Source organism: Rhincodon typus, chromosome 27 (genome assembly GCF_021869965.1).
Source record: "Rhincodon typus isolate 14 chromosome 27, sRhiTyp1.1, whole genome shotgun sequence".
Taxonomy (NCBI): Eukaryota; Metazoa; Chordata; class Chondrichthyes; order Orectolobiformes; family Rhincodontidae; genus Rhincodon; species Rhincodon typus.
Window position 1 is genome coordinate 37,481,880 of NC_063358.1, and position 16,785 is coordinate 37,498,664.

Consider the following 16,785-nt stretch of genomic DNA (forward strand, 5'->3'; position numbering starts at 1 on the left):
ACCCTTCTTCAGAAATTTTCTGAAGAAGGGTCTAGGCCCGAAACGTCAGCCTTCCTGCTCCTCTGATGCTGCTTGGCCTGCTGTGTTCATCCAGCTCTACACCTTGTTATCTATGGAAGAGTGGTAAGATTGTTTTTTATGTCGCAGTACAGTTTTAAAGTATAGTCGAGGTGTAGTGTAGGGATGCAACTTCAAACCTCAAACTCTACTCAGTTCCCCTCCTCCATGAAGTTGCTGTAGGTAGGAAGCTGTTCAGTTACTCCATGAGAGGTAGAGAAGGAAATGGAGAAACTATATAACAAATAAGGAGTTATTTGTAACCACTGTGAGGTGTCTCCTGGCAGCTTGTCAAGAACAATATTGTATCAATGGCTTGGGAGTGGGCATCCTTTCATAGCCTCACTGCTGTATTGGCTTCAAAAGCTAAAGGCTCTCAGGAAGATCTTGAGGAGAAACGGCGAGCAAGGGGCGAAAATGTTAACTTCCCTCAGACAAGTAAAATGGAATAAGACAACAGTGAATAATAATATCATGGAGGAATCCCTGAGTTTTGTCCAACATGTGAAATCACTCAAACCAGAAAAGCCTTAAATATAATAAAAGCTTCAGAATTCTGTTTCACGGAAAAGATTGAAATTACTTCACACCGTAAAGCACGTACAATGGCTTGATTCTGATTTTGTGTAGGTGAATTGCTTTTGAGTGAGTTAAAATTTGGCCCATAAATTAGAAAAATAAAATGGAAAATACAACATCAAATTACTGAGAAGGAGTAATAAATGGACGGGAGTAATAAAAAGATACAACAATCATAAGAGTCATTACAATGAATTTAAGATTTAAAAATACACATGATCCAAACATAAATGGAATAAATCAACTCAACATGCAAGTTCAGTGTCAGATTAACAAATTTGCCGAAGTGTACAAATTTAATACTAGGGTAACCACTTCACTTGGAGACACCAGAATTTAGGTGTTGAATTACTGGTATTTATTACACCTTCCATTTTGTTCAATGCTTGTTTGCTCTGACTGCAGTTGCTATGTTACAAAGATAAGCAAATTTATACAGAAGTCCTGATTTAACCGTAACTCGTTTTGTCAAACCTTTGATCAGGACTAAGGAAAGAAAAGCTTTCATATATACACAATCCCCTTTATAACTCTAAACAGATCAATGAAGATTCATTTCATGGCCTGAGATCTGTAAATGCTCCATATTGCTCCATCAGTTTCTCTTTTAGTCACTGATATAATCTTTTCACTTAGAAATTCTTTACTCTGATGATTCACTTTGTTTAAACATAGGAAATGTTTTGCATAAGTCTGGTACCATTTTTCTCCCTGTGAATGAGTCTGTGTACTTGGACAGGCATATTGATCAAATTAATTCTACCCTGGTATCAGTAGCTTGAAATCACATCTATCACTGCATGTTTTGTCAACTCAAAAGGTAACAAACCATATTTGTTGCACGGGGGCAACTTCTTATGACTGACGTTCAATCCACAAAGACTATGATCCTGCTAACTTTTTAAATATCTTACGAATGTGATTGTCCACCAAATGCAGTACCCAGTGTAGTGGGTTAGATCAATTTTATGCAGAATTTTGACAACTTCAGAAATTAAAGATTTAACATTATTGTTTAAGTACTGTCATCAATACCTACTCCTTCAATATTTCTTATGGATGCGCTCTGGGAAATAACGGTCAGAAAGTGCCTCCTTCAAAGCAGTCTCCCAATTCTCTCCAACTCACAGTCAAAATTGGCTGTTGTTAATCTGAAGAGGACTTCCGAGACTCTATATTGTTATATTTATCTGATATTTTTAAAAAATACACCTGGCTACAGACTATGCAATATGTAAAGTTTTCATTATATCACATAGAGAGAGCAGAATGGAACTAAGTAGACAGTGGTTTGGTCACTTCATCACCATAGCCAGCACTGTCCGTACAACTCCAGTTTCAGTCAACTCTACAAGTTGGGACAGCCTGAAGTGACTGAATGAGCAATTACATTTGAATTATATGTGAAGCAATTATTTAAATAACCTCAAATACTTTCTGTGCTTAAATCAAGTGAAGTACTGCCTTTGTAATGAAAATATATAGCAAATGGTATGCACTATGTGCCTGATGCAAGCAGGGACAGACTAAATGGTGAGGACAAAACAGAGTGAACATTTTGGGTCCAGTGACTGCTCTGAGGAAGGGTCACTGGACCCAAAACGTTAACTCTGATTTCTCTCCACAGGTGCTGTCAGGCCTGCTGAGCTTTTCCAGCAATTTCTGTTTTTGTTTCTGATTTCCATCTGTTCTGGGTTTTCTTGGGTTTTTTGGTTAAATGGTGACTGTATTTTCAAACAACAATAAAATTACGTGCATACAAAATTGTCAGTTCCCTGCACCTGTGGCATGACAAAATACGATATCAAAAGCATTGTAAAATGCTTCTCTAAAATGGAGGTCACAAGAATGACTCCAGCTCTGAATCTTTAAACATACGAAGGTAATTAGATTACAAGCAAGTAGAATCTTCATTTTGTATTCCAAAATTGCTTGCATAACTCTAAAGATATTTACCTTTATCTTTATACAAAAATACTCTTGACTGAAATTGTACAATTTTATTGAAAACTAGAAAATAAACACTATGTTGGCTGGGTCAGGCTGCTTCGGTTAACAATCCTTCAGCGATAACAAACGTGCAATGAACATCTGTGCTGCCTTCTTATTCTCAATAACATCACCCTGATTTGTGGCATTAGGAGGTGGTCTCAACAAGAGTGCTCCAAAGATGCTTGCTGTGAAGAGAGGAAAAAGGAGCTTGTAAAGTTCAAATTATAGACTGGAATCCTGAATCTGAACATCAAATGAAGAGTGTGGTACAGAATCCAGAGGTACCTTTTAAAAACTGTAAATTACTTATACATAAAACAATATTCATCTATACCTGATGCATTCTAACATTTCCAAAAGATTTTTTATTCCTATCATCCAGTCTCTCTCAGGTTCATGAAAAAAATCTCACAATACTATTCTGATAAAGGGCAGGAGGACTGAAGTTGCTATGATGTCCTGGCAATATTTATCCCTCAATTAACATTAAAAGGACAGATTATCTGATCATTATGACAGTGCTGTGTGATAGAAGTAACACAAAATTGTGAGTTGTGTTTTCTATGTTACAACAGTGACTGCATTTTAAAAGTACTTTATATGCTGTAAAGTCCACGTGATGTCTTAAACAAAGGTGCTATACAAATGCAACAAACATGGAGGATGCTGGAGAATCTCAGCAGGTCTGGAAATATCTGTGGAGAGAGAAACAGAATTTATGTTTCAAGTCCAGTATGATTCTTCTTCAGAACATATAAGTGCAAGCCTCTTTTTTCTTTTACAGCATCTACTGTATCACTCCATGATCAGGTGCACTCTTCAGTGCTGGATCTGCAGAAGTGAAAATCTAACAGATATTTCCTTCATGTAAATACTGCAAAGTCTGAAGCCATTGTTTTCGGTTCCCACTCAACTCCATTCTCTCGTCCCAACCTTGATGTCATATTTGATCCAGAGCTGAGCTTCTGACCTCATATTCGCACCATCTTTAAGAATGGTTATTTTTCCACTTCTGTCGCATCTCGACTTCACCCGCCTCAACTCATCCAATGCAGGAGCCCTCATTCATGCTGCTGTGACCTCCAGCTCAACTATTCCAACACAATCCTGGCTAGTCTCCGACATCCTACACTCCATAAACATGAGGCCATTCAAAATTCTGCTGGCCATGACTTAACTTAGAGCAAGCCTTGTTCTCCTGTTGCCTCTGTGTTTGCTAATCTACACTGATTCCCACTCAACTGTCCTGATCCCATTTTCCAACACTTGTGCCATAGCCTTGTATGCCCTGACATTGTAAGTGCACATCTAAATATTTCTTAATTGTTATAAGAGTTTCTGCCTCTCCCAGTCTTTCTGGCAGTGGGTTCCAGATTCCCACCGCCCTCTGGGTGACGAAGTTTTTCCTCAAATCTCCTCTAAACCTCTGCATCTTACTTTAAATCTATGCCACTGATCACTGATCCCTCCATCAAGGAGGGGGGAGCAGTTTCTTCCTGTCTACCCTACCTATACTTACCAATTTTATACAACTCAGTCATGTCCCCTCTCATGTTGTAGTACATGAGACAAATAACAAAGGAAGCCTATGAGATAACAAGGTGTAGAGCTGGATGAACACAGCAGGCCAAGCAGCATCAGAGGAGGAGGAAGGCTGACGTTCCGGGCTTAGACCCTTCTTCAGAAAGGAAGCCTATGTAGTCTTTACACACAAATTAAGTTGTGAACCAACCTAATGCATTTGCTCCATGCATTAGGTTGGTTCACAACTTAATGTCTTTGATTTGTATAAACACAAAAATGTGGATGCTGGAAATCTGAAAAAACAGTGCATGCTGGATAAACAGAGTAGGTCTGGCAGCATCTGTAGAGAAAAAGGAGAATTAACATTTTAAGTTACACCTCAAAACATTAACCCTGCTTTTTTTCCAACAGATGCTGCCAGACATGCTGTGTTTCCCCAGATCTCTGTTCTTGTCTTTGACAACAAGGCCTTATACAAATCAATGCCAAGAAAGACTGCACACTGTACCAAGAATAGTACAGCACAGATACAGGCCCTTCAGCCCACCAACCCTGCGTCGACATATGATGCCTTTCTAAATTAAAAGCCCCTTGTCTCTGTGTGGTCAGTATTCCCTCTGTTTCCTGCCTATTCATGTATCTGTCAAGATGCCTCTTATATTATACCTGCCTCCAACACCACCTGTGGCAGCAGATTCTTGGCACTTACCATCCTCTGTGTAAAAAAAAAAATTCCCTCTCACATCTCCTTTATACTTTCCCTCTTTTACCTTAAACCTATGACCCCCTAGTAATTCACATGTCTATATTGGGGAAAAACACTCCAGCTTGCCATTCTATTCATGACTATTATAATTTTGTAAACTTCCCTCAGGCCATCCCTCAACTTCCAACGTTCAAGTGAAAACAAATTGAGTGTGACCAATCTTCATAACCAATACCCTCCAAACCAAGCAACATCCTGGCAAACCTTTACTGTACCCTTTCCAAATTCTCCACATCCTGCTGGTCGTCTGGTGACCAGAACTGTGCACAATATTCCCAATTGTGGCCTGATTAAAATTCTACACAGCTAGCACATGACTTGCCAATTTTTATACTCTGTGCCTTGACCGACGAAGGCAAGTTTTATAAAGTGGAGGTTGACCCCACGACCCCACCCCCCCGCCGAGAACTAAAACCAAAACAACCAAAGAGGAGCACCTCGCCCTATAGTCTGTAAAAGGAGTGTGAAAAGTGGTGTAACCTGCCTTTCAACAACTTCTAGTGGTCAAATAAAATAAATCCCTAACACTCACTTTACAATCCACAAGTAACTTTTTTTTAAAATCTAACTCCAATGGTGAACTAAACTATTATCAAACTAAATAAATCCCTTCTAACTACTAACTTTTCCTGAATAAAACAAGATTCTAATGGTATGCTGTTCCAATAAATATCGATCCCATTTATATAAACTACAAATCAAATTTACTCTCTCGAAATTACAGTTGGGTTACATTTCTTCCTGAATGCTCTGTGCCTTCTCTGTCAATTCTTCTGTCAGGAATAATCACTAGTTGTGCCATGGGTACCTTTTGTTCTTCACATGGTGCTTTCTCCAAAACTTAGAGGAGACTATGAGAGCCAGCGATTTTCTCTTGCGAGCACAGCAATATCAACTCTGGTGGATGGCAGTTATCTCTCTGTGGTTTCATCCAACTACCACACCCCCAAACTCCGTCTTTTATACCCTTGATGACATAGCAATATTTCTTACAATAAGATTGGTCCTAGCTTGTCAAAACCATCAGATTTAAATTTAATTTTTTTTTGGTAACTAAGTGCCTGAATCAAATTGATTGGCTAAATTCAAAACTTGCTGTCTTGGTAAAAACTACTGCTTGGCTTGCTAACTGTACAGCCTTTTGATACAAATGTTTCAGTTTGGTTGCCCTCTGTGTACTTACTTTCAAACTGCTCACAGACATTTTTTTTAAATGTCTAAGCATAGAAAAAGCTCGTCATCTTTTAAAAGGACCATGCAATGCTTTCTCCAATAGCATTTTACAAACACAAAATTCTAACTTCCTGCCTCCCAATTCACAAGTGCTCTACCCAACCTTGCAACACCTCCCCTCGTAAGAAAAAAAAACCCCATCATTATGAAAAGATGGGTTCTTTTTTTTCTTTTCAAAACCTTAACTCCATTATGTTACTCAATACATAGCTCGTTAATCTAAGTTACACATTATATACTAATTCTATTTACATATAACAATGAACACTACCATTTCTACCTTATCTAAACATTGTTCATTTAAACTCACAATAAAGCATCTGCAATTATATTTTCACGACCCGCAACATGTACAATCTGTAAATTAAATGGTTGTAACATGAGACTCCAATGAAATAACCTGGTGTTCATGTCCTTAAATCTTTCCAGAAATGTCAAAGGATTGTAATCAGCATACACCATTATCTTTGATACATTGTTTGCAATGTAAATATTAAAATGTTGTAAGGCGATTACCAAACTCAATAACTCTTTTTCATTGGTTGAATATATTTTCTGGTGAATATTGAGACTTTTTGAAAAATAATGGATTGGCCTTTCAATTCCCCAATCATCCTCCTGTAACAACTCAGCTCCAACACCGACATTCCTTGCATCAATGGTGACTCTGAAGGCTTTCAAGAAATTTGGCGTGGCTAAAACTGCTGTGGTGGTTAACACTGCTTTTACATTCTCAAATGCTTCCTGGCATTGTCCTGACCACCAAAATTGTGTGTTCTTTTTGAACAAATCTGTCAATAGTGCCACCATGCTACAGAAGTTTGATACAAATTTCCTGCAGAATCCGCTCAATCCTAAAAGTTGTAGCACCATAGTCTCTCAAAGAGCTCTGCCAAATGACCCATGGGATCTTTCCACAAGCGGCTAAAGATCATTAAGTCATCTATGTAGATGGCACAATTAGTCAATCCTGCAACAACTCTGTTCATAAGCCTTTGAAAAGTAGCTGGTGCATTTTCCACTCCAAAGGGCATTACTTTAAATTGGTATAGCTCATTTGGGGTTACAAAAACAGAAACTTCTTCTGCAGAGATAGTAAGAACTGCCGATGCTGGAGTCAGAGATAACACAGTGTGGAGCTGGAGGAACACAGTAGGCCAGGCAGCATCAGAGGAGCAGGAAAACCGACGTTTCGGGTCGGGACCCTTCTTCAGAAACTTGCTCTTTCCGACAAAGGTACTTGCCAGTAGCCGCAAAGCAAGTCCAACTTTGTGTTGTACGTGGCTTGTGCTACTTTTACCACACAATCCTCCAGCCTTAGAATTGGGTATGAGTCAGATCTGGTTACAACATTGACCTTCTGATAATCTACGCAGAATCATGAGTACCATCAGGTTTGGGAATCAGCACGATTGGTGAATTCCACTCGCTTTGACTCGTCTCTATAATGCCTTCTTGGAGCATCACTTCTACTTCGTTCTGAGAGGATTAAGCCTGTTGGGGTGTTGTTTTATCGGGACAGGATTCCCTACGTCAACTTCATGTACGATGGTGTTAGTCCTGCCCATTCTATTTCTACGTAGGTCCTCACAGCACTGTAAGAAGTCTTTCAATTCAGTTCTCTGTTCTTGGGACAGATAGCTCACCACCCTATTCCATTCTTTAAGGACTTCTTCATTATTCAATATATTCTGAGGCACATCAAAATCCACATCATCTCGATTTGACTCCTCACTCCGAGTGGCAGTAACTATTACCTGTTTGTCCGGTGCCTTTTCTCTGTCGTAGTAAGGTTTCAGCATGTTCACACGACATACCTGATAAATTATTTCCCAGTCTGGCATCTTTACCAGATGATTCACCTGACTTAAATTCTTCTCAATCTGATAGGGAACACTAAATCTTGCTTTGAAGGGATCTCCTACCACTGGTAACAGCACCAATACTTAATCCCCACGGGCAAACATTCAAATTTTAGATTTATCTGCTTCTTGCTTCATTAGGTGCTGTGCCACCTTCAAATGTTGTCTAGCTAATTCACCTACTCTGTTTAATTTTTCTCTCACCTCAAATACATAATCCAACTGTGAGATCTCTGACTTCAAACCTATCAACCTTTCCTTAATTAATTTTAAAGGCCCTATTACTTCGTGTCCAAATATCAACTCAAATGGAGTAAATTGAGTTGAGTCATTTGGAGCATCTCTAATAGCTAATAATATATGTGGGATACCTTTATCCCAAACATTTGGGTAATCCTTGACATAAGCCCTCAGCATTGTCTTTAGGGTCTGATGCCACCTTTCCAATGTTGCTAGGGATTCAGGATGGTACACTTGATTTAAAGTGTTTGATGCCTAAACTACCCATGACCTCCTTAAATAATCTGGCAGTAAAATTGGACCCTTGGTCTGACTGAATCTCCCTGGGTATTCCATAACGGATAAAGAAATCAAGCAATTCCTCCACAACCTTTTTTGCCTTGACATTCCGTAATGGAATTGCCTCTGGAAATCTGGTAGACAAATCCATCATGGTTAGCAAATGTAGTTTCCACTTTTGGTTTGAGGGAGGAGACCTACACAATCGTTTATAACCTGAGTAAAAGGTTCTCCAAATACAGGAATTAGCATCAAAGGCTCTGGTTTTATTACTGCCTGTGGCTTTCCGACAGGTACGGCAAAATTCAACCACATCTTTATGTAACCCAGGCCAATAGAAATGCTTCTGTTTCTTAGCCGGAGTCTTCCTCACCCCTAGATGACCTCCTACTGTGTGCTACCCATAATACTTCCGGTCCGTATGCTTCCAGCAACACAATCTGTTGAACTTCCAGAGATAGTAGGAACTGCCGATGCTGGAGAATCTGAGCTAACAAGGTGTAGAGCTGGATGAACACAGCAGGCCAAGCAGCATCAGAGGAGCAAGAAAGCTGACGTTTCAGGTCTGGACCCTTCTTCAGAAATTCTGAAGATTTCTGAAATTCAAAGTTTCAAAATTTCTGAAGAAGAGTCCAGACCCGAAACGTCAACTCTCCTGTTCCTCTGATGCTGCTTGGCCTACTGTGTTCATCCAGCTCTACACCTTGTTATCTCTGTTGAACTTCCGCCCATTTCTCCTCTGCACTAACCTGCCAAGGTCTCCACTTTCAACTTAAGATTTTATCCTTAAGATAATAGCATTCTGGATCCCATTCTGAATCCTTTTCTGAGTAGGCTTTATGATACAAATCCTTTATCGTCTCATCTTTCTGTTGTAACTCCATTCATATTTCAGAATGAAACAGCTCTGCCTGATCCTCTAACTGCTTAGGTTTTTTCTTTACCATCTCATCAAACAGGATGTCAGCTAACTGGACCTCAACCCCTTCGTCTTTCTCTTTTGTTTTCCCTTTTTGTTTTAACTTGTAGCTATGGGATCTTGTCACAGTCTGGAAAAATTCCAGGTTATTTTTCCTTTAACTCCTCAGTTCCCTGGTTTCCTTTTGGCTTTTCCACCTCAATGGGCATCACACCTACCTTTGATCCAGCTACATCATTTCCAAGAACAAACTGTATTCCTGGAATAGCCAATTTTTCCAATCACTCCCACTGTCACTTCCCCAGTCTTGATTAGACTTTCTAGCCTTATCTTACACCAGGGAATGCTAAATCTCTCTTCATTTATTCCACAGATTACCACAGTCTCAGGCAATATTTCAGAAGCAGCGCAGATAGTTACACCTCATACTATTAGAGACTGACGAGCTCCTGTATCTCTAAATATGTTAACTTCTTTACCTACTTCCCCCTGTTATACCTGAGGAAGCTTTACCCACACAGGTGAAGTCTTTGAAAAGATCAGGCGCTATCTCGCTATACACTAACCCGTACCTGCACTAGGCAGTGCATTCTCTTGCAGCTACTTGACTTCTCTTGGGATTTCCGTCACTATCTCAACTAATCCCACTGATTTTGTCTATTTTACCATATCATTTTTCCCAGTGCTTTTCTTAAACACCGGCACTGTGATTTTGTGTATTCCACCTTACTGCAGTGAAAACACCTGAGGTCTTTCTTCTCTTTTCCACCCTCTTGGGTTTCTTTTTTCACGTGATAAACTGTTCCCAGTGTACTCTACTTTTTGTTTTTAATTGAACAATCTCCCTCTTTCCCAATTTCTATCCTTCATGGAATTAAATTGCTGTCAGAAGCTACATTTCGATTTATGCACTAATGTGTATTCATCCAGCATTTCTGCTGCTCTTCTCGCTGTTTAAACTTTGTTCAGCAAAATGAGTTCATATCACTTCTGGAAGTGAGTTTGTAAACTCTTCCAGCAGAATAACATCTCTAAGATCCCCTTATTTCTTTTCAATCTGTAATGCTCTCATCCATCTATTGAAGATTTTCTGTTTAATTCTTTCAAACTCGATATAAGTCTGACCTGGTTCCATTTTTACATTTCTGAATGCTTGTCTATATGTTTCTGGTACCTATTCTTAGGCACTCAAAGTAGCTTGGTTTACTTCTTCATATTGTCCTGACACCTCCTCTGACAGCACTGCAAACTAACCCTGCCTACCAACTTGGTCTGAATTAACATTACCCACATTGTCTCTGGCCAGTTCATCTGTTTAGCCAATTTCTCAAAGGAAATGAAAAAGGCTTCTACATATTCTTCATCGAATTGTGATAAGGTTTTGACATATTTGTATATATCCCTACCAAGCCTTTGGCTACGATGGTTTGCTCATCATCACTAGCCTCCTTATTAAGCCTACTTTCTACCTTCACCTCCATCCTGTTATGTTGACTTTCCTATTTAATTGTCAACTTCTGAAATTCAAACTCTCTCTTTTTCTTTTTCTTCTGCCAGGGCAATTCTTTCCTTTCCTCTTTCCTCTGTTTTTAACCATAATTTGTGCTCTTTCAGTTCCCTTTCTTTCTCTTCAGTCAGGACTATTCTTTCCCTTTCTTTCTCATCTAACTCCAGTTGTCTCATTGGCAATTTAACTTTTTCTGACTCCACTGTACTTGAGTGTTTCTCTGATATACCTAAATGCTTGACTAATTCTGTTACTATTTCAGCTTTCTTATTATCCCTGGCTAAACCCAACATTAGCCTGCCTGCTAATTTAAAAAATGTCCCCTTTCTCTGTCTTTCTAAACTTTCTTGGCAAATTTGGGAAGCAGCTTCGGCCCCCAAAACCTCTTTAGCAATTTTCGTTCACAGGATGAGGGCATCGCTGACTAGGCCAGCATTTATTGCCCAACCTTAACTGCCTTAAGGCCTTAATTGTCATCCTTAACGGCAATTAAGAGTCAACCACATTGTTCTGAGTCTGGAGGCACATGTAGGCAGACCACGTAAGGATGGCAGTTTCCTTCCCTAAAAGGACATTAGAGAGCCAGAAGAATTTTACCGGACAATCAACAATGGATTCAAGGTCATCACTAGATTCTTAATTCCAGATACTTATTCAATTCAAATTCCACCATCTGCCATGGCAGAATTCGAACCTAGGTCCCCAGAACATTATCTAGGTCTCTGGATTAACAGTCCAGTGATAATATCAGGAGACCATTGCCTTCCCTGTTAAGAGCCATTTCCCCACTTTTGATTTAACCAACAACAAGCAACCAAAATTAAACAATTTTCCACTTCTCACTGAAGTTTTATTTAAAGATCTAGGACACTAATCCCCAAGTCTGTTTCAATCTGCTGGGACCTTTCGTACCCTAAATCTGTTCAAATCTGTTCAGATTCGTCCAAATCCCAGACACGAAGCCCCAACATGTTATAAAGTGGAGGTTGACCACCTCTGAGAATTAAAACCAAAACACCTAGAGAGGGGCACATCACCCTATAATCTGTAAAAGGAGTGTGAAAAGTGGTGCAACCTGCTTTTCCGCAACTTCTACTGGTTTATTAAAATAAATCCCGAACACTCACTTTACAATCAACAAGTAACAATTTTTAATTTAACAGTGAACATATCAACTAACCTATTCACAAACCGAATAAATCCCTTCTAACTACTAACTATTCCCAAATAAAACAAGATTATAATAGTATCCTGTTTCAATAATTATCAGTCCCACTTATATGAAATAAAAATCAAATTTAGTCTCTCGAAATTACAACCGAAATTACCCTAGGTTACATGTCTCTGTGCCTTTTCTGTCGATTCTTCGGTCAGGAATATTCACTAGTTGTGCCGTGGGTACCTTTTGTTCTTTAGATAGTCTCCTCTAAGTCTTAGAAAAAGCACCATGACAGCCAGCGATTCTCTCTCACGAGCCGATGCTTGTTAATTCTGGTGGATGGCAGTTATCTCTCTGTGGTTTCGTCCAACTGCACCCACCGAACCCATCTTTTATACACTTGATGACATATCAATACTCCTTACAATAGGATTGGTCCTAGCTTGTGAAAACCATCAGATTTAAATTTAATTGGTTTTTGGTATCTAACATAGGTGGCACGGTGGCTCAGTGGTTAGCACTGCTACGTCACAACTTCAGGAACCTGGGTTCAATTCCACCCTTGGGCGACTGTCTGGGTGGAATGTGCATGTTCTCCCGGTGTCTGTGTAGGATTCCTCCAGGTGCTCCAATATCCTCTCACCATCCAAAGATGTGCAGGTTAGGTGGATTGGCCATGGATTACTAGGATACGATAGGGTAGGGTAGGGGGTTGGATCTGGTTGGGATGCTCTTCAGAACTCATCCAAATAGCCACTCTTGTGAACTGGATTATTTTGGGCGGCTCAGTGGTTAGCACTGCTGCCTCACAGCGCCAGGGTTTCCTCCGGGTGCTCCGGTTTCCTCCCACAGTCCAAAGATGTGCAGGCTAGGTGAATTGGCCATGCTAAAACTGCCTGTAGTGTTCAGGGATGTATATAGATTAGGTGGGTTATAGGGGGATGGGTCTGGGTGGGATGCTCCGAGGGTCGGTGTGGACTTGTTGGGCTGAAGGGCCTGTTTCCATACTGTAGGGATTCTATGAAGTGCTTGGTTCAAACTGATTGGCTAAATTCAAAACTTGTTGTCTTGGTAAAAACTGCTGCTTAGACTGCTAACTGTACAGCCTTTTAATACAAACGTTTCAATTTGGGTGCTCTGGGTACTTGCAAACTTTCAAACTGCTCACAGACATTTTTTAAAATCTCTAAGCATAGGAAAAGCATGTGATCTTTTAAAGGGACCACGCAATACTTTCCCCCTAGAATTTTACAAACACCAAATTCCAGCTTCCTGCCTCCCAGTCCACAAGAACTTTACCCAAATTCGCAACACAAGCATGCCATTTATCTTACTGACCACCTTACCCAATTGTGAACTTCAGTGATTAATTGCCAGTGTTGTTTTTCAGGCAAGATAACTTTGGCTAGGCTACAGGATGTGTCATATCAACACCTTTAACGAAATGTTATCAATACTTCATAGAAGCAGCATTACAGAACAAATTATGACACTGAGTCACATAAAGAGACATTAAGTCAGTTGACCAAAAATCTGGTCAAACGGGAAGGTGTTAAGGTGTGTCTTAAAGGAGGAAACTGAGCTAGAGAGAGTAAGAATTGCAGCGAGGGAAATTCAGAGCTTGCGGCCTGAACAGCTGAAAGCATGGCCACCGATGTTGGAGCAATGTTGATTGGGCATGTGAAAGAGGTCAAAATTAGACAACCACAGACATTTTGTTGGGTTGTAGAGCTGTCCAAGATAGGGAGGGATGAGAGCATACTGGGATTTATAAACAACAATGAGAATTTTACAATCAGGAGTCTTTTTTTCAGTGCTGCAGGTCTCTATGTGATAGCTAGCACAAGGGGACATAGCTTTAAATTGAAGGGTAATAGATATAGGACAGATGTCAGAGGTAGGTTCTTTACTCAGAGAGTAGTAAGGGCGTGGAATGCCCTGCCTGCAAAAATAGTAGACTCGCCCACTTTAAGGGCATTTAAATGGTCATTGGATAAACATATGGATGATAATGGAATAGTTTAGGTTAGATGGGCTTCAGATTGGTTTCACAGGTCGGCGCAACATCGAGGGCCGAAGGGCCTGTACTGCGCTGTAATGTTCTATGTTCTATAACAATGAATCTATGCTTCAATGGCTGTCAAATTTCATTTTCAATATTTCTTCACTCTATAACTTTCTATGATCTTAATTTATTGAATTTGAATCAAGTGTCCTTTGCAAAATTCCCCAACACAACCACTAGCTACTGTACTGGCTTCAATGACATGATCATCCCAAGGATTTTGAAGAGGCAATTGATTTCACTGATATAAAACATTTTAGAACTGGCCTTGCCCAAGAAAACAGGCTATCTTTTCAAAAGATATTAGTTATATAATGAAAACCACTCTTACAGGAGAAGCAGGACAACAGGCACAACTTTAAAGGAGCTGTTGATTCATGTAGGCAATATACTTCTGAAGAGAATGATCATGTATTACAGCGAGGCTTTACAAATCCGGGTCGTGATCCCTACTAGGGACGTGAGTCAAGATTTTTGGGTTGTGAGATGTACAGCAGTAATGACAGAAATGGCCCAAGAGATAGATCGGTAAACTTTCTGTAAATAAAACTTATGACATGTAGGTTCTTGTTTTTATTGGACAAAAAAACCTGCAGTTTAAACAACTCTCACCACACTGAGCTCTTCCCCCAACCCCAGAGACTAACTTACCCTCACCCCCAGCTGTTGAACTGCACTGCATCCCTTGGGGTCACAAAAAGTCTAAGGTATTTAAATGGGGTCTTGTTATGAAAACATTTGGGATGTCCTGTATTATAGGCCACAGCACGACAGGACGACAAATATGGTGGCTGACTGCCATTTGCTTATGCTCACTGTTCTAAAGTGTCAAAATTTCATTGCTTCAAATTTTACAGATCACCTTGAAGTGCAATTATAGTTACGAGAACACAGACATCTCATAGACATAGATTTATACAGCACAGGTCCAATTCATCCATGCTGATGAGATATCCTAAACTGGTCTAGATCCAATTGACACATTTGGCTCTTTTCCCTTCGAGCCCTTTCGATTCATGTATCCGTCCAGATGCCTTTTACATGTTGTAATTGTACCAGCTTCCACCACTTCCTCTGGCAGGTCACTCCATACACGCACCACCCTCTGCATGAAAAGGTTGCCCCTCAGGTTCCTTTTAAATCTTTCTCCTCTTACCTCAAGTCTATGCCCTCTAGTTTTGGACTCCCCTATCCTAGGAAAAAGTCCTTGGTTATTCACTCTATCTACACCGCTCATGATTTTATAAACTTCTATAAGGTCACCCCTCAGCCTCCAACACTTCAGGGAAAATATCCCCAGCCTATTCAGCCTCTCCCTATGACTCAAACCCTCCAGTCCTGGCAATATCCTTGTAAATTTTTTTCTGAATCCTTTCAAGTTTAACAACATCTTTCCTATAGCAGGGAGACCAGAATTGAACACAGTATACTAAAGGTAGCCTAACCAATGCATCATAAACGTTAGCTTGGAGCTGCCTGTTCCTTTCCACATAATGCTAAACATCCTTTTGAAATAGATCAAGTGGGCAGGGTCTCAGTTTAAATGGTGTTAACATTTTGAAGACCTCTAATAGTTGAGAAAGAGGGGATTATTTCTTCCCATTGCAGAGTCAGTGACAAGAAGTAATCAACTTAAAACTGGCACTAAGAGTAAGGAGAGAGATTCGGAGAAATTGCTTGTTGTTGAATGGCATTCATTGTCACACGAAGTGATGGTGCAGATTCCAATACATTTGAATACGTATTTGAAAAGTTAACTTATGTTTACACAGCGTCTTTAACAGAGGACAGTATCCTAAAGTACTTCACAGGAGTACAATGAGACAGAAATTGACAATGCAATGTGTAATGGTAACGCACTGGTGTTCCACAGACCTAAGCTCTGGGAACTTGAGTTCAAATTGCACCACAGCAGCTGGGAAAATCTGAATTCAATGAATTACTTTTTTTACATTAAGTTTTAATGGGAAATTTCCCAAGTAGCCAGCAGTAGTTTTAGCTCAGTTTCACAAAGTCAGCCACCATTCTTTGAAGTGTTTTACTGTAAACGAAACGCACAGAGATCCTTATGAAAAACCTGATAATATACCAGATGAATGCACGCATTTTATCTTTATTTGGATTTCTCACTTCCTTTCTGACTCCTTTTAAAAATGATTGACTGACTCAACTTTAAGTGTTATATCTGTCATTTTGAGAACTGAGTGTTCCCTTTTTGTGGCATTAAGACGTCACTTTTAAATGTTAAGAAGCACTGTGTAGTTGAACAGGATATAAAATTCTGGTGGATAAAGTACAAATTATTCATATCAGTACCAAATCAATGTCAGCATCACTCAAATGAAACATCAGAAACCTATGTTAGACCTTGATGAGGGAAGTAAAAGTGAGCTAGAAGAAAATGCATCTCAAGGACCAATCGAGAAAAAGTTCAGACGCCATGATATTCGGACAAAGTTTCAGACTTACAAGTCACATATCATTTCAGGAAACTTACTTTTGTTGCTGACATAGACACTTTAAATTTGTGATCTAAACCAACTGTTTCTTGTTCATTTACAAAAAATAGCACACTGACTAATAAGTATGCCACTGGAAGTCAA

At 39.7% G+C, this 16,785-nt stretch overlaps 1 protein-coding gene across 2 annotated transcripts in view; it reads right to left on the reverse strand.

Moving 5' to 3' along the window:
- Positions 1–85: 85 nt before the first annotated feature.
- The window catches only part of inpp5b (inositol polyphosphate-5-phosphatase B), a 244,184-nt gene continuing 227,484 nt past the window's right edge, over positions 86–16,785 (reverse strand). For both annotated transcript variants that reach the window (XM_048613275.1, XM_020513305.2), the window contains one exon: positions 86–2,813. In XM_048613275.1, coding sequence (XP_048469232.1) covers positions 2,689–2,813 — 125 coding nt within the window. In that variant the 3' untranslated portion in view covers positions 86–2,688. The remainder of the gene's footprint in view (positions 2,814–16,785) is intronic.